The sequence below is a fragment of the Lissotriton helveticus genome, chromosome 6, assembly GCF_964261635.1.
Source record: "Lissotriton helveticus chromosome 6, aLisHel1.1, whole genome shotgun sequence".
Classification (NCBI taxonomy): domain Eukaryota; kingdom Metazoa; phylum Chordata; class Amphibia; order Caudata; family Salamandridae; genus Lissotriton; species Lissotriton helveticus.
The window spans coordinates 650,194,506-650,218,682 of NC_136067.1; the positions used below are offsets into that span (position 1 = coordinate 650,194,506).

Genomic DNA, 24,177 nt, shown 5'->3' on the forward strand with positions numbered 1-24,177 from the left:
CCTCCTGCTGCTGGGAGTCCTTCCAGCGAGGGCGGCTTGGACAAAGGGTTTCCTGCCTTGGGAGGTGATAGCACCACCCCAGACAGGATTTTGTGTATTGGGGAGGATAGGCCTGAAAGGAATGAGACATGCCTGGGGCACACAAGGTGTCCTGTGCATACACCGGTTCAAACCAGTTGCTGGGGCATCCCTGCCCCAGCTCTGGCGCGAAACCGGACAAAGGATAGGGGGTGTAACCACCCCCCTTCCTGGTCCCACCCAGGGGAGGGACCTAGTCAGTAGTGCAGCCCCCTTTAGCAGGATAAAGGTAGGAGCTGGTCCCATTCCAAGTTAGATTAATCCTGAACTACTCTACAAGAAGAAACTCTGGACTTCGACGTTCTGCTCCACAGAAGACTGAAGAAATCTCCCTTGTGGGCAAGGAGTGTCCACCCTGCAACTGCAGGCACCATCAAGCGTCCAGCGGCTTCCCTTTGTCGTCTTCCTTCCAGGATCCAGACTTCAGAGCCCGACGAGACCCGGATTCCCAGACCTCTCCGACCTCTACTTACATCTGCAGCACAGCTGAGATCCGTGGGTGCGAAGAGACACGTGGGACCGGCCATCTTGAAAGAAACTGCACTTCGCTTCCAGCCCGACTCCCGAGGTAAACTCGACCAAGTGCTTTGGGGACTTAGAAGCCCCAGTCCCGAGCAGCCCCTGCACCGAAGATAAGCCCTCCAGCATCCACGAGATCTGCGTGGGGCGCTTCTGCTTGTTTGCTGCTCGACGCGTTGTCTGGTCACTTGCCGGCTGGCTAGTGGCCTCCTAGACGACGAACCTTTGCATCTTTGCTGCTGGTCTGGTTGCTCCAGACTGGCCCTTGCTCCCTTCCAAAAGAGGGGCACCCCGAACTCTCCTAGTCCGCACCAGACGTCTTTTCCACTCACTGCGTGGGTTGCCTTTGCCAAGGCCTGTTGACTCCAATTCTGGATCCGACACCGCCGACAGCGAGAGCCTGCATGGGACAGCTTGTGCCTCCATCCTGGTCATCGAAGACACCTCCTGGTCCACGTGGCTGCAGAGTCAAGCGTCCACTCTTCACCTGATCGCGACGACAGCACCTGGTTCCTTCCTGGTTACACACCGGTCACTGGCTAGTGACTTTGAACACTGTCCCCTCTGCTTTCAGGTCCTCTTCTTCACCGATCCACCCTTGGATCGCACCGGACATCTTCCTCCTGGTCGCCTGCAGCATCTTTTCTTTCAGGCTCCATTGACTTCAACGCGAGAACCCGACACACTTTGGCACCTATGCACCCGCAGCCCGTGGGTGAGGTAGCAAGAGCATTTCGGTGCTCAAGGGTAGTCTAACTGTCCTAGTGTCCAACTCCACAGTCGTTGTTGTCCTACCTAGTCAGGATTGTCCGTAATTACCTTTAACTTGAACTGTACTGTCCATAGACGTTGTTACGCATCTCGCGTGTGAGTTCACACTCTGCACACGCGTTCCGTGGGCCTCCTATTACTTACCTGAAGTTAGTGTAGCGTGGTCCCATCGATCCTACAGCCTCTGGACAGCTCCATTCCTTTTATCGACTCTCACATTCCACTTACTTAGTATATGGTTTGTCGTGCCCCTAGGGCACCATTGTAATTTTGTGCAACTTGTCGTATTTTTCTTAAGAGATTGTCATGTGCTTAGCCCTCTGACCTCATAAAGAGTTAAGAGGTGTTGTTATTAATAAATATACTGTTTATTTTCATAACAACCTTTGTGGTGTCCTTTCATCTGGTATTCAAAGGGTTATATTGTGGTAAAACAGCTGGCTTCACATGCCAAAAGAGTTTAGCCTAAGACTGCTTTGTCCATGCTACCATTAGGATAGCTGGTCTATAAGGTTGACTTACAACCAATCACCATAAGGGTTGTTTGGACTGATACAAGGTGATCACTAGAACTAGTGAGCATCATATATCAAGCCAACTTCTCACAGCATTGAAACGTTATGGATAAAATACAATCATAACTCTGTCACCTGATGTGAAACAAGAAAAGAAAAAAAAAGAAACAAACTCGAACAAGACCCCCAAACCTCCCAGCCCCCACCCGCCCTCCCTGCACCACCCTGCTCACGGCTTCCGCCCAGCCCCAACTAGCAGTGTGCCTGTCGACCCAAAATCAACTACTGACTACCTAAAAGTAGAAAAGAGGAGGAGATCTGAGCCTCGTCCCCCTCACCCCGTTTCAGAAACAACCCCACCCTCTGCCTGCACCATTTCTTAGTCCACAGGGTCTGGTCAGAGGATGTATTCGTGGGTGAGACCCACTACCTGACAGACTCGATAGTCATTCACACAGCAATATCCGTCATTCCTGTTCCCTGTGCTGCCACCACCATCTCAATCTTGTCCCTCCGGCCCGCCCGGGGGGCCGCTGTCCAACCAGTGCGAGGCAACCTCCGGACTGTCGAAAAACCAAGCTCTTCCCTCGACCTCCACCTTCAACCGGGCCAGAAACATCATTGCATATTTTAGACCTCTGTCTCTGAGCTTCTTCTTCACGCCAAGGAAACTTTGGCGCTGCCTCTGAACGGCCTGCGTGAAGTCAGGAAAAAAGGAAAGAGTAGCATTTTCATATTTCAAGGGGCCCCCAGAGCAAGAAGCCTGCAGGATAGCGCCTCGGTCCCTAAGGTTCAGAACCCTCGCAATCATCAGTTGGGGGGGGCGCTCCAGGCCTGGGTCTCCCCCAGGCACCCTGTGTGCCCATTCGATTGTGAAAAAGTTGCTCAGTCCCTTGGGCTTGAGATGGTTGAGAATAATGTCTTCGAAAAATAAATCTGGGGCCGGGCCTTCAGCCTTCTCAGGAACACCAATGGTATGGACGTTGTTTCATGAGGCCCTCCCCTCATACTCATCCAGTTTCCGAACAGTGAGGTCACTGGCGGCCCTGAGGTCACGTACCTCTTGCTGAAGCAAGGCCACGTCATCCATCAAACTTGCCGTCTTGATGTCTAAAAACGTGACTTTCTCACTTGCATTTGTGAGGTCTGCATGGATGAGATGGACCTCAATGGTGACTGTATCCAGTTTGTTATCCAGCAATTCCATCTTCTGTCCAAGGGAGGACTTGACGCCGTTGATAGCCGCCATCACGTCCAGCAACGTCGGTTCAGTCAGAGGACCGGTGGAGGTTTCCCCAGCGACTGATTCTTCTTCAGCTCCGGTGGGGACCCCCTGGGCATAGTGTAATGGTCCAACTTGTTGGTTTGAATATGCTTGGACCTCTTGACAGACCTCGAATGCTGCTTGTCTGAGTCAGGTTTGGTCGCCATCAGAAATGCCTCTTCAGGGGCCCACAGGCCCTCCCTGCTCCCCGAAGCGCAGCAACATCACAGAGGCAGTCCAGAAATGGCCACAGCGAGTGACCTAGCAACGCACTCAATCACCATAGCTCAAGGCAAGGCACCGGACAAGACCAGCCCCGGAGATTGCAGGTGCTCGGGAACCGCCGGACCACCCAGGCGGAGAACTGACAGAACCCACCACAGGAGAGTCACAGATCCGGCCGGTCACCGCCAGATTCCAGCTACACAGTCCTCCAGAGAAGAGACCAGAGGCGCCCGTCCGAGGCCTCGAGTCGCACAGACCCACCACCAATTCCACAGAGGCAGTCTGTCGGCCACCCGGCCCAGGACATCCCTTGCAGTCTCCGGGCACCCGGTGGGGGAGAGGGTCCCGCAAATGTGGCAAGCCGGAAGGCGTGACAGGGGCCCACCTCCGTACAACAAGTTGTCATCTAGCGCCAGCTCCTCCCTGGCGAAACATAGTGACAATCCGGCCAATCTTCCTGGCTGTGTCCCCCTGGGTGCCAGTCCAGGTCCACAGATAGTCAATAATGGGTCTAAAGTGTGTGGAGCTCAGCCCTTGACACCACACAGATATGCTGGCATAGGGCCCAGTGCAGACCACCTCCTCAGGGCTATTACGTGTCCCGGCGCATCAGTGCCACTCCCAACGCCGCAGGGGCCCCCCGATGGCAGGAGAAGTGAGGGAGTCTGGTAAAGGCGACGACTGCCCTGCCACCCAAGCAGTGGACGTGAGCTCCTCGAGTAGCGCGGCCTCACCGGAGGCGGTCGATGTGCGATTCCCACCCCGCCCCTGAGTCCCGCTCACGCTCAGGTGCCGCCCGCGCTCCCACTACAAATGACGTTCTTACGATGCACCTCCGCTCCCGGTAAAGCAGGCGGGGGCCGCACTCCCAATCACCACACGTCGCGGCGAGTACACCAATGGCCTCGGGGCCCGGCCGGCCACTTCCGGTGCTGGCCCCCGGTGTTGACAAACTAGCGGCCGGCCACAGCACAAATCGAGCCCCAGGCTCCAACAAGTCAGGAGGCCTCAAATGATGGGCGATGTATCTCCGGCCCCCGATGGCTCAGCGGGGCAGGAGTCGCGCTGTCGGTCGCCGCTTCAGTTCAGCTAATCTGCAGCAGGCTCGGGCTTCAGGTTACTTTGCAGGATGTTGGGGCAGGGGGACAGGTCCGGCGGAGCCGAGCACCCACACGGCCGTCTTGGACCGGTGCGTGGCTCCTCCAAGAATACATTTTTTAGCGTTCAACAGCTCCATATTTACCAGTTAGCACTAAGCCTTTTTTTTAGGTTTTGTGATTACATCACCCTTCTCATTGCGTCCTTCACCAGGACAAGAAAAACTCCTGGTAATTGGCATCCTGCACTAGCATAGTATAGGAAGCAGGGCAAACTTCTGAAAAGCAGGCAATCCTGCAAATATATTATGAGTTGCTCACCTTATTTTTGCCCTAGAAGGTGGGGGCTTACCTATATTTATTTTGTGGTATTTTATATACATTTTGATGTATTTATGGAATGATAACAGGCATGAATAGCCACCTGATACAAAAAAGCAAATGCTCAAGGCATCATTTCATTAAAGATCATAACAGACTGTTTAAATCACAGAGTTTACAAAGTCTAACCAGCTTGGCAACCCTTCTGATTTAGTTTACCTAATCTGTTGTGTGCTTGTTTCAACCATGAAAGATGTGAGCGTTTGGCTGTCTTGTGGAAGCACACAAGAGAATTTGTATATATGATTCTCATTGGCTGACACGTGTTTAAATATGTATCACAGTAACATGTTAGTCATTTGAGCAGACTTCCCTTCATTGCAGGCTTCCTTAAAATATGTTTCCTACTAAGTTGTTAGTCGACTCATGTGAAGCATCCAAGAACTGCCACTGCTGCTAAGTGGGTTCATGTCATGCCTGATACCTCCAGCCAGTCCTGGCTATTTACCCAAAAGCTTGTTGCATTGAGGGGCACGGCGTTTTGTGCTTTTTTAATGTAACGTGGGCTCCATAACGTAAGCATACGTAGTGCTCTTGGCTAAAAAGTCAGGGCTGACCGAAGGGTCGCACTTGACGAGAGCCCACTTAGCAGCTATGAGTAGCACTGGCATATAAACACCATACACATAGACCTGCATATAATATTTCAATACGTTTCAGATTAGCAGTGATATAATAGCGGAAGGAATCAGAAAGAGTTAATAATAACACGTTCCCCCAAAGTTTGGGAAACTGGTAGTCCTTTCACAGCAAGTGTTGTCAAGTTCTGAGACATGTTTTAAGCCATAATTTGACAAAGAATAATTCTAACATATAGCCTCAAGTAAACATGTGTTAATTGCACTTTTATTTGGTAACTTAAGGACAATGTCCAACATCATACAGCAAGAACTACAAAACATTTAAACAACGTATGAACCCTTATACAATGAAGATGCAGAACCCTCCCTTTTTTGTATGAATGGTTTCTTAAGCACACATGAAAGAAGTGTTGTAGAGTGCCATGCTTTAGGAATACCTGTAAGCCAATTAAGGAACAACAGACCTGGCTTTTTTACAGCAGCATTTGGCATGCTAGGTCTTTAAGGCACATGCATATAAGGATAAAATAGAAACTACAAGTCCCAGAATACAAAATCTTATTGGTTAAAGTGTCTTAACTCTATTCAATGTGTTACACATGGCATGAACCTGGGACAAATGGGGGAATGGAGAAATGCAAATGGGGAGAGTATTTGTGAGATGGTGGCGAGATCAATACCAATGGGAAGGGATAAATACATATAAGAGGGAGCATATGTATTGTGAAGAATTACAGTTGTATTGCTGAATGACCAAATGTGCAAAACAAAATATGCAGCAGCACCCTGAAATATGCAAAACCAATGTACAGCAGCACCTTAAAATATGCAAAACCATTATTCAACAGCAACCAGAAATATGCAAAACCAATGTACAGCTGCCCCCCTAACACAATCATACAGAATAAGAATTGTTTTGAAAATCCCAAAAGAAATAAAATGCCATTCATGGAAAACATGTCTGTAACAATTCTTAAACACCTGCACAACAGTAATTCCTCTTATTCCATGATAACATAAACGTAGAGGAGAAAAATTAGCAAATCCTTCAAATATTATGAACTACTCAGCAAAAGTGGTAAGACACAAAAATGCACTGCCTAATTGTTAGAAGGTGGTTCTGACACTATGGGCCACCCGGATTTTTCACTTTTTGAGCACCTAATTGTTGAGCTTTTACTGTTCGGGAGCCTCATAAGTTGGGACTCACCCACAGTGAACTCAGGATGAACTCAGGATGAAAGAGACTGCATGGCGATTTTACTGGTGTCCCCCTGGCTTGACCAGGCCACTGTGCAGCAGCTGGAGTAAGGAGCACTGGGCTGGTTACATGCAGACACAGGTGTACAGGCGTGTGCACACGTGTAGGGGCTGCGCAGGGGAGATTCCTGGCGTGTGCAGTCCAGGAGCAGCTACAGAGTGAATGGTGTGGCAGGACTTATGCAGACTTGGGTGGTAACATGGAATAGGCTTTATCCTCTGGGAAGAAACATGCCAAGGAAAGTCAGTGTGTTTTACTGTTTTTCAATTCATTATTCCCCTATGGGGATGTGGAGCCCATGGGCTAGATTGCCTTTCATAAGGCCTACAGATTCCAGACACACACTAAAGTCCACTGTAGCGAATGTGAAAAGAAGTATTCAAGGTCATATTTGTACTGCTTGTGGGTCATCCAGAAATGTCACATTTATCTGAGTCCGTCATAACCAGACCCTGGCTGAGGGCTGACCTCAGCAGGATGGATTCATAACCTTTCTTCCACAAGCTAAGGCCTCCTCTCCACGAAGAGGAGATGCGTGGGGCCACAGGCTCATCCATCAGCAGCTATCACCGGGTGCCAGGCACCAGGCTGCACCAAGGAGGGAAGGCAGCGAGGGGGGAAGGGGCTTTTTCAGAGACCATGTGGCAGAGACCCTAGACGACGCCATTTTGAATAAACCCAGAGGCTGTACAAGAAGGAGGGAGCAGGAGCAGGGAAGTGATGTGTCGCTGTTTGATAGTACCAACAGAGACTTCTTGCCAGCCCCCTACTCAATTTTTAAAAAGTGCTTGAACAGGAAGAGAAGCTCTCTCTGGGGTGTGGTCTGCTGAAACAGAAGGTGCTGGAGCCTGGCAATGGGCAGTTGGAAGGAGGAACCCCCTGACTGGCGCCCAGGGCCCTGAACCGCGCCAGGAGAAGAGTCCAGGATCAGTGCGAAGCAAGTAGGGGAGCGCCGTCGAGGTCCCCATGAAGATATCCCCCAACGGGGGGCCAGGAGCCCACCCTGGCCCCCGCCGACGAAGAGGCGCCGGGAAGTGACATTGCGCACCACGTTACGAGGAGGAGGGGCCCGAGACCCCAACTCCGGGCCCCGAAGTGGCGGAATGGAGGGGAGCGCCGTCACGCCCCCCGAAGGAGTCCGGGGACCAGGGACCCCAACCCCGGGCCCGAAGTAAAGGAGGAGGAGGGCGGAGTGCCGCTGCACTTCCCCGAAGCCAGCGGAGCCACGATTGCCTCCATGTCTGCCTGCTGGAGCGGGCAGACCAGCACTGCAGGGCCGGCTCCCACGGCAGCACATGAGGGTGCTGGCTGAGTTGGAAGCTGGCGGGGGCAGCCGGGGGTGGGCTCCCCGGGCTGCCCTCCAACAGAAAAGGCATGCGGGGTCCCAATTGGGACCGGGGCCCCGGAAAAGCAGAGGATGCAGCAAGGAGCCCTGGTGGGACCGGGCCCCCGAAAATGCACCTGAGCGACCAGGGGTGGGCTCCCCAAGCCATAGCACTCACCAGGGGCCCGAGTGGGACCGGACCCCCCAACGAGGGGTGCCACGGCCGGAGGCCCACACCGCGGCTCTCCCCGGCGCGGCGGTAGAGCCGCTGCTATAATATTCATGGAAAGGAGCCTGAAGCGCCCCATAATGCTTTGCAAGGCATGGGGAAGTCATCCATTTTGGTGCCTGGTAGCCCCCTGAAGAGGGGGTCACCCTCATGTGTGAAAAAAGGTGCTGGGGGAGCTGCTGGAGAAGCTCAGTCTTCCCCCCAGCACGAAGAGGAGTCCCTCCCTAAGTCACATGGGGACTTGAAAAAGGGATCAGTCAGCATTAAAACACCTTCTAGGCTGGAACATTTGTTCTACAGCTGAGGGTGTATTGAGAAGTGCATCATGGAGTGAAGGGCTGAGTTGGGGAAGTCTGGAGAAGGGCATCTCCTGGACATGAAGTGGTGTAATTGCACCAGAAATGCATTTACTAAACATTATTTCTTTTAGAGGGACTGAAGATCACATGTGTAATGTGAAGTTCTTGTGTAAAGTAATGTCATAAGCAGAGTGGGATTATGTTGCCAGACTTTCCTACTAGGGTGTCTGGCTGTATATGCGTAATCCTGTGATTTAATCTGTGATGCCTTTAGGAGCTGTAATTGCAATGCATTCTAATGATACACAAATGTGATGAGTACTGTCATTCTAAAGTGATGCTTAAACATGTAGGGAGGGGTGGAGATGTTATGCAATGTCAGAAAGTAATTCCAACAGCTTATGTATATTTGTAAATTGGTGCATAGTATTGAGTAGTGTGTTTGTTTAATAAATGTACTCTTACTTTTATAAAGCAAAGTACAGACTGGACAATCATTTATTGAGTGTTATTTGTGCGCACCTGTGAATGGTGATTACTAGCCCACACCACCTCCCTTGAGTAAGCCTCAGACTGCTCTGCAGCGCTACCCTCTGAGAGTCAGGCGCTACAATTGGGCGTTTGGTTCCCAGTGAAGGACAAATGTAGTCATGTTATTTGTGCAGGCCTCACAGATGCTGCCTCGTTTTCCAACACTAATCTTCTGAAAACAGTTCAACAGGTGCTGAAAACCTTCTTCTTGTACATGTTAAACTGTGTCACTGTCACATGTTTGCTTTTTAGCTGTAATGCTTTCCCTTTTAGGACATGTTCTTTCAAAGGACCCCAAGGCAAGTCTAATAAATAACACATGGTCACTAAGGCATAAGAAGACAATGTTATTTGCAGAAGGTCACACAGTTAGGTCAAGTGGGACAGCCGGGATTCAAAGCACATACTTTCTGATGAAAAGGCTGCAGCTTGGACAGCATATAATTGGGCGCCAGCTACTAATACTGTCTATTATCTGCCAAGCCCAGTCCAGCTGCAAGCCTGCCAGTAAACCACCAAATGAAAACTAATTTCCGCAAAATATAATCACAAAGTAGTGGCCTATTACACACAAAAAGGACAGCCATTAAAAAAAGAGTTTCGGCACCCTCATAAGTTATTATTTTATTTAACAAATGAGAAGCATTAGTTCAATTGTGCAAGGAAAAGCGAGATCAGGCAACACTGACTTCAGCCTTCAAGCATCCTGTGTCCATGTCCACAAAACCTTGGCTTTGTCAAAGCCTCCTGGCAAGATTGTTCATATAACACATCTTAGCTGATTGCCCTGGCTAGCTGATTGCCCCTGCTTGTCTGCCTCAACCCTACCATCTTCTCCGGGCTAGAGGCAAAGAAGTAAAACATGTCCCTGCCATGCATGAATATCCAAATTCAGAAACCAGCAACTTGGAATGTGCTTTTATCTCTCGCAGTCCTATGGTAGGTGACTGTATGCAGGCCTGTACATTTGAATGGGCTTGAGCAGCCACAGTGAGTGTGTGAAATGCTAGCCTGTCATTTTCATGTGGGCTGTGACCCCATCACTTTATTTCCAAGGGAGCTTAATTCCTGCAGCCCCCATGAAGGCAGCGCCACTGCTAGTATCAACACTAACGCCAAGCAGGAGGTTGTCATAAGAAACAGGCTGTCTGCCTGGGGCATGGCCTCTGTCACAATTCTTTACCTATTTTATATTTAGAGGTTATTTGAATATTTAGAGCAGCAGAGCAGCCAGTGTTCCCTATGGACGAGCTCTGGCCATTCATTGCACACTAGGTTAGGCTTCATTAGCACAGGGGCCCTATTACCCATAGAGCACACTTTCCCTGTTTGCGGCATGGCGCACCTTAAAACAGGAAAGTGTGCCATATTATGGTGAATGCTCTGCCTTTAAAGCGGCCACAACTCATGCCGCCGTGGGGACAGCTGATTCAAGTGAAATACGGAGCGGCTTCTTCAAAGCAACCCACCAGCACTTTTAAAAGGGGATTCAGATCCTTGCAGGTGGGTACAGTGATTGATTGCACCTGCCTGCAAGGGAATGTCTGAGGGGTAAATAGGCCCCCTTTCTCCCCTCCAAAGGGCTGCCTTGAGGAGGCGCACTGAAAGTGCTACACCTTTTTGTGGCGCACTGAAAGGTTCACCCCTTAAGGGTATGTATGCCTTGGCGCCCACATACATAATACAAAGCAAACACAAGGAGATGATGGACGGCGCACTAAAACTTTTCAGACACTCACCCCCGCAAACAGATCTGGGTTGAATCCATCATCATTCTTTAGCTCACTTCACCACCTCAGGTCAGACCCAGCTATATGCCAATCACTCTTGACCCTGCGCCTCATGTGATCAGTCCAGCCCGAACTGCCAAGCCAGGTCTTCACTGAACCGGAAACAAGCATCCTGGGACCGGTTTCTGGGTAATCAGCCGTCATCAGCCAGGCTAGCTTGAATCCAGAGGCAAAGTGAGCAAGCGACCCATGTCTGGGCATACCTTTCCAGTTTAGGCTGATGAAGGGTGACATACTGTGAAACCGGTCCCAGGATGCTTGTTTCCGGTCCAGGGAAGACCTGGCTTGGCAGTTCGGTATGGACTGTTCCCATGAGACTGATTTGCATATGGCTGGGTACAAACTGGGGTGGCGTAGTGGAGCAAAATAAAATGGATTTAACCCAGATCTCTTGACTGGGGGAGAATTTTAAATTATTCAGCATTCCGTCCATCATTTGTTGCAGATACACACATCCATAATACGGCGCAGAGGCAAAGTGATTCTCTCATTTGCATGGCGTCACATCCTCATGCAAATGAGGGAACACACTCTAATGATAGCGCTAGCGCTAAATACTTTCTTAAAGAACATACTTTGTGCAACATATTTTTCTTTTCATTATTCCTCCAATCATTTTTATTTTCTATCGCTGACCTTTTTCATTCAGTACAGTGAACTTCTAATTCCTAAAACAGTATACCCCTCTCCCCATTTGTTTATTTGCTGTTTAGTTAAATATTTTTGATGGTACTAATAGTGTCTCATGTCTGTTTTTATCACTGTTATTTGGGTAAGGGAGCTATTACAAGCTGAGGGGTTTTGGACACAGGAAATGTAGAGAGCTTTGTTGTAGTTTTATTTATCTTTGAAAGTGTTAACAGAAATGTAATACTTGTCATTATAGATCGGACGCCATTGGCCAATCACCAGCCTGTTGCCAGATTTCACACCACTCAACCTGGAAATGGAAGTCTCCTGAAACAAATGTCAGTGACGGAGATATGGGAAATGTGTTGCACCCTCCTACCCAAAGTGCCCAGGGGGTGGAGCCGGGTAAGTCATACACATTCTTAAAATGACACATGACTGGGCATCAATCTTTTTCTCTCACTAGTAAAACTAAGACCCTCTAAAGTATGTTTATTGCAAAAAAAGGCTAATGGACACTTTCTGTATCAGGCATTATCTTCAGTTAGATCCATTGTTAGTACTGATTACAGATCAGTGTGTAAAAAGATACAGTTTAAACACAGGAATTATAATTATTTGCACCCATACACCTGCAACAAGAGAGGAAAGCCGGTCAGCAAAGGACCGATTGTAAGATGCATGGACCTCACCCATAAACTCTAGAGACAGTGGCTGGACAAAGATGAATGCAGGATTTCACCATGCATGATTGGACATAGAACACCTATGCTGGGTGTCACAGGTGTGTTGTCTTGTGTAGGCCAACAACCAAATCCAGAGGCGTGGGATTGTCCAACTGAAATGTTGCCACCGTTATTACCCAGTGGGGATGATGTTCTTGTTAAGTTCATTAGTAATGTTATATACAGTTGTGCATCACCAGTTACTCACATTTAGATGGCAGCTCTACTGCTAGTTGATATCTATCGCTGTACCCAGTTCCCAATTTTTACAATGGCTAATAAACTATGCCCTGCATGACACTGTAGAGAAAATCAGAAGAATGAGTTCTCACTCTCAGCAGGCAAAGTCGACCTAAGCACTTTTGTTACACTGTGAAACCCCTAGATAAGATGTCTAATACTTCAGAATTTTACAAATTAGATTCTATTAACTATTTAATGATAACACAATATAATGCTCCACTTTCCCTTAATAAAAGTGCTTCGCATATCTAATGGCATAAAATGCCAACAAATATAAGCTCTTTAAATACACAGTAACAGTTAGTAAAATGAAATACCATCCACTCCAAGATTGGGTTATAGCATTCTTCAACATAACCATACACACTCACAAAAAGTCCATAACATGAATCAACATATTTTGAAAGTGGCTTTTACCTCAATGGGATGTCAGTGTAGCTGATCTAAGTTTTGGGAAGACACAATCATTTTTTCTGATAGAAGAAATTAATCTTGCCATTGACTGGAGAGCAGCTTTGAGAGGAGCAAGGTATGATTGAGGTGCTACCAGTAGGATGGCCTTACCAAGGTGCCTGTTAGATTTGGGGGCCTCTAGTTTGTACAGTTAGGTACTAGTGACAAATAGGGACCCTCTCCTCTAGTCAGGGAAAGGGGATTACACACCTAAAATAACCCCTGTTCACCCTCTAGGTTGCGTGGCGCGAGCAGTCAAGGCTTATTTCAGAGGCGTTGTAAGTTAAGCAGTTGTGACCACATACAGTAACCCAGTGACAACACTACAAATGGACACCACACAGGTTTTATATAAAAAATAAGTCGACTTTATATAGAGTTACCACAAGACCATAAACGACAAAAATACACACTATGATTACTTTAAGATGGTAGATTAAGCTTAGTTCTGTTCAGTTCTTAAATGCGACACTTTGCGTCAATGTACCTTAAGTTGCGTTGCGCTTCCACGACAAGCAATGTTGCAGTGATGGAAAATGCGGCAAAAGTCAGGTGCAAAGAAATAAAGACGTGAAGATCTTCCAGATGCGGCACGCTTCTCGGGGATGCGAGAAACTCTCGGTTCGATGCGTGGGCGGCAATGGCGACACCCTTACGATGCGACGGCAACAGGTCCAGCGGCGACGCTCTTCTCCACGATACGTGAAGCTTCCGCTCGATGCGACAACTACAGCGGCGACATCCATGACACGACGGCATCAGCTCCGACGGCGGCACGCTTCTCGGGGATGCTAGGTGCTCTTGGTCGATGCTGTGCAATGCAACAGTTTCAGCGGCAACACCCTCCTTCTCCGGAGTTGCGACGGCAGGCACAGCGACGGCGACACGCTCCGACCTCGTTGCGAGATTCTTCTCCTGATGCGGTGCAGTGCGACAACCGCAGCGGCGACACCCTCCTTCTTCGGAGTTGCGACGGCAGCAGCAGCGACTGTGACACGCTTCCTCTTTGTTGCGGCACGCTTCTCTCCGATGCGGTGCAGTGCGACAGTTCCAGCGGCGACACCCTCCTTTCTCCAAGGTTTCGACGACAGGCACAGCGACGGCGACTTCTTCTCGTTGAGTCGCGCTTCCAGCTCCTTGCGACACGCAGTTCCTCAGAAGGCCCAAAACAGCAGCAGGCACTTCCAAAAGAACTCTGGGGAGCTGGGGGTGAAGTCGGTTGTCCCTGAGACTTCAGCAGGAGGCAAGCCCTTTCCAAGCCCTTGGAGATCCTTCACAAGTTGAAAGCAAAGTTACAAAGTTCCTTTCTCCTTCCTTTGGCATTAAGTCAACCACTGCAGGCCAATCCCCCAAGCAGCACTTCAGCTTGGGAATAGTCTCTCCTCAGTTTCTTCAGTTTCCTCTCCTCAGTAAATGTTTATTCTTGTAGTCCAAAAGTAATCTAATTTCATGGGATCAGGGTCCCAATATTTATACCCAGAAATCCTTTCTTCTCTGAGGGGAGAGGGACTTTTGCCCAGTCCAAACCAGTTCTGAAGCACTCTGTTTACCAGACTTTTCCTTTCCTTTCACAGTGCAGGGCATGCACATCAGATGCCCCTCAGGAGGTGGAGCCAGCACTGTGGAAGGCAAGTACAGTCCTGGAGGACTCTGTTGACAGGACTCCTTCTCTTCGTTCAGTGTGCAGGGCAGAAACATCAGCCGCTCCCCAGGGGGTGGAGACAGCATTGTGGAAGGCAGGCACAGACCAATTCAAGGTTCAGGTGAACTCCTCCCTCCCATCAAGATGCAGATCTCTCTATTCACCACTGGGTGACTCAGCCTGTCTCCTGGAATTCCCAAGCCCTGTCACTCACAGAAACCAGACATAGGAATACACATCCTAGCAGAGGCAGGTTTGAATGGTTAGAAAAGCAAATACCTACTTTCTAAAAGTGGTATTTGCAAACACAGAATATTAAAATAACTTTACTAAAAAATGTATTTTATCATTCTGAGTTCAGGCATACTAAACTCGAGTTTCTACCATGTTCTCTGAGCCTGTTAGGATTATAAAATGTAACAATTCTAACAGCCCATTATGGCCTATGGAGAACAGGTAGCCTTGCAATAGTGAAAAACAAAAATGGCTGTAAATCACTATTAGGACATGCCACACACATCAGGGCTTGTCCTACCTTATACTTACAATGCACCCTGCCCTTTGGCCTACCATAGGGGTGACTGATAAGAAGAAAAGGGAAGGTTTGGGGACTGGGAAGTGGGTGCACTTGCCCAGTCAGCATGACAGTACCAGACTGCACGCAGGCTCTGCAATGGCAGACCTTAGACACATTTTACAAGGCTGCTTCTGTGGGTGGTATAACCAGTGCTGCAGGCCGACTAGCAGCATTTGGATTACACGCCCTGGCACACTCAGTGCACTAGACTAGGGTCTGACAAGTAAACCAAAATAGCCAAACATGGAATCACTAATCCATACATCAATTTACAATAGGGAGCACTTGCACTGTGGCACTGAATAGCAGTGGCACAGTGCCCAAAGCATCTAACACCAGCAAAAACCCATGAGGCAACAGCAAAAAAAAAATGGAAGGTAGACCCACGCCAATGGTGCCAGGTCTAACAGTGCCGATGTGCTATTGTAATGGCATAGGCTGGTGTTTCGAGTTGGGTAGAGGTTAATAAGTTCTTGATATTATTTAGAGGGGGAGAATTAGCTGAGTGAGCAAATTTGTTGATGTTTCAAGTGTGAAGTTCAGGGATTTAGATGTAGAGACAATTGGTGAGAATACCTATTAACCTAGAATACATTTAGAGTCTGATTATGAGTTGCTTGTAATATTCAGACTAATGTGTAAACTCCTGTGTACTCATGGGCCAGGATTCCGAGCTTGAAGGCATTCAACCAATAATTATCGGATGCATTAAATAACTCAACCTTAGTTAAATTTTGGAAGGTAAAACCTGATGAAATTTAACAGGAGAAAAGCATACAGTATTTATTGTATCATTCAGATTTAGCTGTTAAACACCAAAATCAGCATGTTATTTTACACCAACTTGTAATAGGTGTTATTTATTGCAACCGATAAATAACATACCCTGTTAGAATCATTCTTTATCAAGGGAGTAAAATGATGCCTCAACTCATAATCAATGCAAAAACAACAGTTGATGGACAGAATGCAGAACAAAGTCATACATTCACCCCAGTACAGAGATCTGGGCCTAAATCCATCATGTTTTGCACTCCACACCACCCCAGTTCAGACATGGCCATATGCAAATCAGCCTTGACCCTGTGCCTCATGGGAACAGTCCAGCCCTAACTGCCAAGCCATGTCTTTCCTCGACCGGAATCAAGCATCCTAGGACCGGTTTCTGGCTATCAGCCGTCTTCTGCCAGGATAGCTTGACCCCAGTGGTGTGGAGAGCATGGGACTCACGTCTGAGCATACCCATCCCACTCAGGGTGACAAATGCAAAAACAACAGTTGATGGACAGAATGCAGAACAATGTCATACATTCACCCCAGTACAGAGACCTGGGCCTAAATCCCTCGTTTTTTTGCACTCCACACCACCCCAGTTCAGACATGGCCATATGCAAATCAGCCTTGACCCTGTGCCTCATGGGAACAGTCCACCCCGAACTGCCTAGCCATGGCTTACCTGGACCGGAATCAAGCATCCTAGGACCAGTTTCTGGCTATCAGCCGTCTTCAGCCAGGATAGCTTGACTCCAGTGGTGTGGAGAGCATGGGACTCACGTCTGAGCATACCCATCCCACTCGGGGTGACAAATGCAAAAACAACAGTTGATGGACAGAATGCAGAACAATGTCATACATTCACCCCAGTACATAGATCTGGGCCTAAATCCATCGTTTTTTTGCACTCCACACCACCCCAGTTCAGACATGGCCATATGCAAATCAGCCTTGACCCTGTGCCTCATGGGAACAGTCCAGCCGGAACTGCCAAGCCATGTCTTTCCTGGACCGGAATCAAGCATCCTATGACCGGTTTCTGGCTATCAGCCGTCTTCAGCCAGGATAGCTTGACTCCAATAGTGTGGAGAGCATGGGACTCACGTCTGAGCATACCCATCCCACTCGGGGTGACAAATGCAAAAACAACAGTTGATGGACAGAATGCAGAACAATGTCATACATTCACCCCAGTACATAGATCTGGGCCTAAATCCATCGTTTTTTTGCACTCCACACCACCCCAGTTCAGACATGGCCATATGCAAATCAGCCTTGACCCTGTGCCTCATGGGAACAGTCCAGCCCTAACTGCCAAGCCATGTCTTTCCTGGACCGGAATCAAGCATCCTAGGACCGGTTTCTGGCTATCAGCTGTCTTCTGCCAGGATAGCTTGATTCCAGTGATGTGGAGAGCATGGGACTCACGTCTGAGCATACCCATCCCACTCGGGGTGACAAACGCAAAAACAACAGTTGATGGACAGAATGCAGAACAATGTCATACATTCACCCCAGTACAGAGACCTGGGCCTAAATCCCTCGTTTTTTTGCACTCCACACCACCCCAGTTCAGACATGGCCATATGCAAATCAGCCTTGACCCTGTGCCTCATGGGAACAGTCCACCCCGAACTGCCTAGCCATGGCTTACCTGGACCGGAATCAAGCATCCTAGGACCGGTTTCTGGCTATCAGCCGTCTTCAGCCAGGATAGCTTGACTACAGTGGTGTGGAGAGCATGGGACTCACGTCTGAGCATACCCATCCCACTCGGGGTGACAAATGCAAAAACAACAGTTGATGGACAGAATGCAGAACAATGTCATACATTCACCCCAGTACATAAATCTGGGCCTAAATCCATCGTTTTTTTGCACTCCACACCACCCCAGTTCAGACATGGCCATATGCAAATCAGCCTTGACCCTGTGCCTCATGGGAACAGTCCAGCCCGAACTGCCAAGCCATGTCTTTCCTGGACCGGAATCAAGCATCCTATGACCGGTTTCTGGCTATCAGCTGTCTTCAGCCAGGATAGCTTGACTCCAGTGGTGTGGAGAGCATGGGACTCACGTCTGAGCATACCCATCCCACTCGGGGTGACAAATGCAAAAACAACAGTTGATGGACAGAATGCAGAACAATGTCATACATTCACCCCAGTACAGAGATCTGGGCCTAAATCCATCGTTTTTTTGCACTCCACACCACCCCAGTTCAGACATGGCCATATGCAAATCAGCCTTGACCCTGTGCCTCATGGGAACAGTCCAGCCCGAACTGCCAAGCCATGTCTTTCCTGGACTGGAATCAAGCATCCTAGGACCGGTTTCTGGCTATCATCCGTCTTTAGCCAGGATTGCTTGACTCCAGTGGTGTGGAGAGCATGGGACTCACGTCTGAGCATACCCATCCCACTCGGGTGACAAATGCAAAAACAACAGTTGATGGACAGAATGCAGAACAATGTCATACATTCACCCCAGTACAGAGATCGGGCCTAAATCCATCGTTTTTTTGCACTCCACACAACCCCAGTTCAGACATGGCCATATGCAAATCAGCCTTGACCCTGTGCCTCATGGGAACAGTCCAGCCCGAACTGCCAAGCCATGTCTTTCCTGGACGGGAATCAAGCATCCTAGGACCGGTTTCTGGCTATCAGCCGTCTTCAGCCAGGATAGCTTGACTCCAGTGGTGTGGAGAGCATGGGACTCACGTCTGAGCATACCCATCCCACTCGGGGTGACAAATGCAAAAACAACAGTTGATGGACAGAATGCAGAACAATGCCATACATTCACCCCAGTACAGAGATCCGGGCCTAAATCCATCGTTTTTTTGCACTCCACACCACCCCAGTTCAGACATGGCCATATGCAAATCAGCCTTGACCCTGTGCCTCATGGGAACAGTCCAGCCCGAACTGCCAAGCCATGTCTTTCCTGGACCGGAATCAAGCAGTAGTAAGTTGAGAGCTAGCATTAAAGCTTAACACAGCCCTAGAGAAATACCACACACTGAATGCACATTCCTTTGTCTAGGGGTGGAAGATGATAGATTTGTCTCAAGAAGTGAAAAGCGGAGCATCACTTATGATAACTGCAATTAAAATGATGGGTGAAAAAGCCATCAAAGGAATTGGAATAATAAAGAAAATGGGAGAGATTAGGAGTAGAAGATGAAAGAGTACTGTGTGGCTACAAAAATTTAAAGTGGGTCAACAGGGGATGCAAGATGTCCCTCTACATATAACAATTAGAAGCTATTTGTCAATTTGGTTTCATCCCAGGGACAATATTCCATTTCACAAAGGTTGTGGGGCTCTGGATCATAAACTACTCGCAGGTAGTTAAGCAAGTCTGTTGTTACCATAATTCTGTGAGGAAGAGAATTTATGCGAGGTTTGTGACACTAATAGAACCATAAGACATGTTTCTCTTTTATGGTATTTACATTTAGTCTAGTTTTCGAAATATTTGCCTGTGGCTTTTTCCCACGTGAAGACATTTTTTGAATGCTCCAAAAGCAAAGCATGGATTTTGCAACTCATTTCAAACTCGTTATGCACACATACAAAGCCTTCCACATCAGCCGCACCTACCTTACCAATTGCATTAACTTCCACATAGCTACCTGACTCTTCCACTCACCTGGATTCCTATTCACACACATCCCCTGCATACGCAGAACTAGATCCTGCGTCAGGGCCTTTTGCTACCTCGCTCCCAAAACTTGGAATGATCAATCCCTGCACATCAGAGCCGTCTCCTCAGTTCTTAAATTTCACAAGAAACTGAACACCTAGCTCTTCTCTTAGCCTATCCCTGGCTCAGCCCGTACATCCACTGCTTCAGCACCAGGATACCCTCCAGGGTTAGTTGTGTGCTATACAAATTTTGATGAACATCTTGTGTTGTAAGTGCAGTAGCGGCTGCTGATACCAAAATTTGGTGGCGCAGCACGTGGGTGAGAATAATAATTAAAAAAAATAACTTACCTGTCGCTCCGGACGCCACCACGGTGCTCCTCTGCTCTCCTCCCCTGTGCATGTAATTTCAGCCGTCCTAAGATGACCGGCCAAACCGATATGCACACTTACAGTGCACCTACCACTCCTCCTCCCTGGATCTGGCTGCTGCTGTCGCAGAGCATGGTCCCACCCCTAGCTAGACCCGGCTGCGTAAGTGAAAAATAAATGCCTTTCAGCAGTGGGGTGACACTCCTCTGTCATAACGAACCCTGTTTAAGTGTAATCGAACGTGTGTCATTGATGAATTTACTGTACTTCCTTTGACAGAACTGCTCTTAACGAGTGATTCCGGACCCTTCCAACCCCATCACCTCATCCATTCATGACATTTGTAGCACAAAAACACATCCACTCCGTATTAAAATGGTAGCAACATTGGTGTATTTAGTGCTAGTAGTGTTTCACTTGCTTGCTGAATACTTCCTTAAAGACCTACTTATAGCTCTGTCTCCAAGAATTCTAATTATGATTTTTACATAATGCATGTTATGGCATTTTAGATGTTTCTAGCCTGTAAAATAAAAGTGCTGCTATTGTATTTCCAAATGTAATGTTATTAGATGTAACAACTTGGCATGAATGAATGGCTGAGTTGACCTGAATAGCAGTAGTATGTCAAAGATTTACCTGTTGTGCTATTGGAAAACATGTTAATGTTTGCATTATAATAGCTGTTCTTTTATACTTAAGGATACTATTATTGAGCGTTTGAAAAAACTTGGCGGAAACACCCCATTTAATTTGTTCATTAAGAAAGAATTGGAGCAACTCATGTCTCTCCTGTCAGAAGTGAGAAGAAATCTGCAGGTGAGTTGTTATGTTATGTTATGTTATGTTAGGTGGGATTTGTAAAGCGCACTGACACCATGGGTTTCCTGGCGCTGAAGGACGGAGATGAGGCTGGGGATGGGAGAAGCGGGGGATTTAGCAAGGTGGGGGAAACAGGAAGGTTTTAAGTAGTTTCCTAAAGTGAAAGAGGGAGCTGCTGGATTTGATAGTTAGGGGAAGGGGGTTCCGAAATTTAGGTGCCAGGAGGGCAAAGCGACGACCACCGAATTTGTTGGTTTTAGATTGGGGGACAGCAAGCAGATGGAGGTGAGCTGAGCGGAGGTTGCGCGTGGGGCGGTATTGGTGAATGAGGGAGGTCAGAAAAGCGGGGCTGGTGCAGTGAAGGGTTTTGAACGTGAGGCAGCCTTGCTTGAAGGCCGCCCTTTGTTCAATGGGCAACCAATGCAGCTTATGCAGTAGGGGTTTAGCCGACTGCCATTTGGGGGTTTTTGTGGATGAGACGGGCTGCTTGGTTCTGCACAACCTGAAGGCGGTGTGATAGTGATTTTGGAAGTCTGTGATATAAGGAGTTGGAAAAGTCCAGACGGGATAGCACCAGGGCGATGATTACCTGAATCAGGGCAGTTGGTGTAAGTAGATGACTGATTTTGCGGATTTTCCGAAGCTGGAACATGCAAGCTGAGATGACGGAGCCAACTTGGGGTCTGAGGGAGAGTTCGGCATCAATGGTCACACCGAGACTCTTTACAGATTTCTCAGGAGTTGGGGGAGGGCCTAGTTTGTTAGGCCAAAACTGCGGGCCCCAGTGAGAAGGACTAGATCCGGGAAGGAGGAGCTCGGTTTTTCCCGGATTTAGTTTTAGTTGATTGCAGTTCATCCACTCCTGAATGTGTGTCATGGTAGAATGAAAGTTGGCCACAGCATTCGGGGAGTGGAGAGGGAAGATGATCTGCAAATCATCAGCGTAGTTATACACTGTGATGTCCCATTTTTGAAGTGAGTGGATCAGGGGTCGGAGATAGAGGTTAAACAGTAGGGGTGACAGGGAGGAGCCCTGAGGGACTCCACAGGTGGTAGGGGTTTTGGAAGCTGTGTAAGGGCCCAAGCGGACGGCTTGCGTTCTGCCGGTCATGAAGGATTGGATCCATTTGAGGGCAGAACCCTGAATGCCGGCCTGCTCGACACAGTGAAGAAGGATGTTATGATCAACCGTGTCGAACGCGGCCGACAAATCCAGGAGTACGAGGGCCTGGGGGGGTTCCAGTGTCAGCATTCCTCCTAAGCGTATCGAAGACTGCCAGGATGACGGCCTCGGTTGAATGGGCTGGCCTGAAACCGGCCTGGTTAGGTTCCAGGTGGCAGGAGGTCTCGATAAAGTTGGAAAGACACCGGGTGACATGTGCCTCCATTAATTTAGAGAAATATGGCAGGAGCGAGATGGGGCGGCAGTTGGTGAGTTCCACTGGGTCGGCACCAGGTTTCTTCAGGAGGGGCACTAGAATGGCCTCCTTGAAGGAGTTGGGGACAGTGCCCGTGCTGAGGGAGCCATTCAGCAGAGGTAGGATGCAATCTGGCAGGTTAAGGCAGATGGACCGTAGGACTGATGGAGGACAGCAGTCATTTGGAGAGCCGGATTTTACCCGGTTCGCGAGTTCGGCTAATGAGTTGGGTTCGAGGGTGGGGAAGTGGTAGAAAATCAGTGAATTAGGCAGAGAGGTGTCTAGGGAAGGTGTCTGGGGAAGGTGGGGGATGGAGTCCTTGATTTTTATGATTTTCTCGACAAAGAAGAGGTTGAGAGCATTGCAAGTCTCTTGAGTGGGGGTCTGACCTGGAAGAGTTCTATCGTCTGAGGTGAGTTCGTTCATGATTTTGAAGACCTCTTTTGATTTGTTGTCCGCGGACGAGATTCTTTTAGAGAAATGATCTGCTTTAGCTAGAGATATTGCATTTTTATATTCCCTGCGAGCTGTGATATATTGTAGTCTGTTAGGTACGGAGTAATCGTGTCTCCATGTCCGTTCCAACTGGCGTACCTTCAGTTTGTGCCGCTTAAGGTCGCCCGAGAACCATCTTTGGGAGTTGGGGTGTCGGGTAGTTAATTTGACTGTATACAGTATACCATTGACTATGAAAGCAGGGAAACAGTTCTCTTTCTGATTTTTAGATCTGAGGTTAGCCAGTTGCAGCGTGAAGCAGTGCGTAAAATATTTATTGTACGCTTACTCTCTTTATTCCTCTGATCGTACAGGGCCCTTTCCAATTACACAATCTAACGGGTTTCCAGTGTCACAGAGGCAATGATCCTCTGATGAAACTTTCCCCACCGACAGGAGGACTGGAAATTTGGGTGACCAAAGTCCACATTAGCTGTGCAATGAGGACCATTAATTGATAGCCAACTCGCTAGTTTGAATTCAGATTTAGAGAGACTACTCTCAAGACCATGCTGTAGAAATAAAGAATAGCAATTTAAAAGACCCAACCTCCTAAAGAAGTTAAGTCAAGTGAGGATTATGCAAACCAAAAGTTCAGCAATTGCAATACAAAACAGGAGAATAAATACCTGATTTTCTGTCAAAGCTCGCTGATTCTCCCTAAAATGCATTTAAAACATTAGTCACAGTCAAAATGAAAGAATTCACAGGACTTAATTATAGACTCAGACAGAATTTTGAGATTTTTTTTTGTTTTATTAAAGAATCAAAAGTCAATAAAATAAGCACTTTCCCAAGGATTTCGGTCAAGAATATCACAGCTTGCATTGAAAACATCAAGTATTTATGCAAATCTTTATTGTGTGATTATAAAATTCCGAGTTACAGAGCCCACTACCCTTTAAGGCAGAAGGATGTTTCAAAGTCTAACAGCTCAGGTCCTACGGAAAAAGGGGAAAGTTTCAGACTTAAAGTACATTGGGGCGAGTGCATTAGCTTGAAGCGAAAGATATATTAGAAAATGTGGAAAATATAAATGGTTCGAAAATGAGGTCTCAGTCCATTAGCTACCGATGGTAGACAAACAGGCCAACGTAAAAGATCGATCAGCATAACATCTGGATCTCAAGTAGGAAAAATCAGTATGGCGGTTGTTGCATCTCCTTTGGGGTTTCTTCTGTTATAGAGTTTTAGCAATGCCCAGTGGCCTAGCATCACACCCACAGCGAAAGGCTATCTCATGTTCATGATTGCATCATGTCACCTGAGATGATTGAATCATCAAGCTGATTTCCCATTCTAGTCATGAGAAACAAATGTTTGTGAGTCCACACAGGGTTAAGTTAACATTGGTATAGAGAGAAAATACAAAGTTGCGACTTATAGCCGTAACTGAATTTCTATTCCCACATGGAAAAGGTCAGCACTAGAGAAAAAACATTTCATTAAGGTCTTTAAGTTAGCATTGCACGATTTAATGAACTTAGCTCTAACGTTACTTCAAATATA

At 47.9% G+C, this 24,177-nt stretch overlaps 1 protein-coding gene across 1 annotated transcript in view; it reads left to right on the top strand.

Moving 5' to 3' along the window:
* Positions 1-24,177, top strand: part of LOC144762435 (dynein axonemal heavy chain 5-like) — a 1,437,549-nt gene that overhangs the window by 1,349,410 nt on the left and 63,962 nt on the right. The window contains exons 106-107 of the mRNA XM_078647616.1: positions 11,752-11,900; positions 20,636-20,752. Of these exons, the coding sequence (XP_078503742.1) occupies positions 11,752-11,900; positions 20,636-20,752 (266 nt within the window). The remainder of the gene's footprint in view (positions 1-11,751; positions 11,901-20,635; positions 20,753-24,177) is intronic.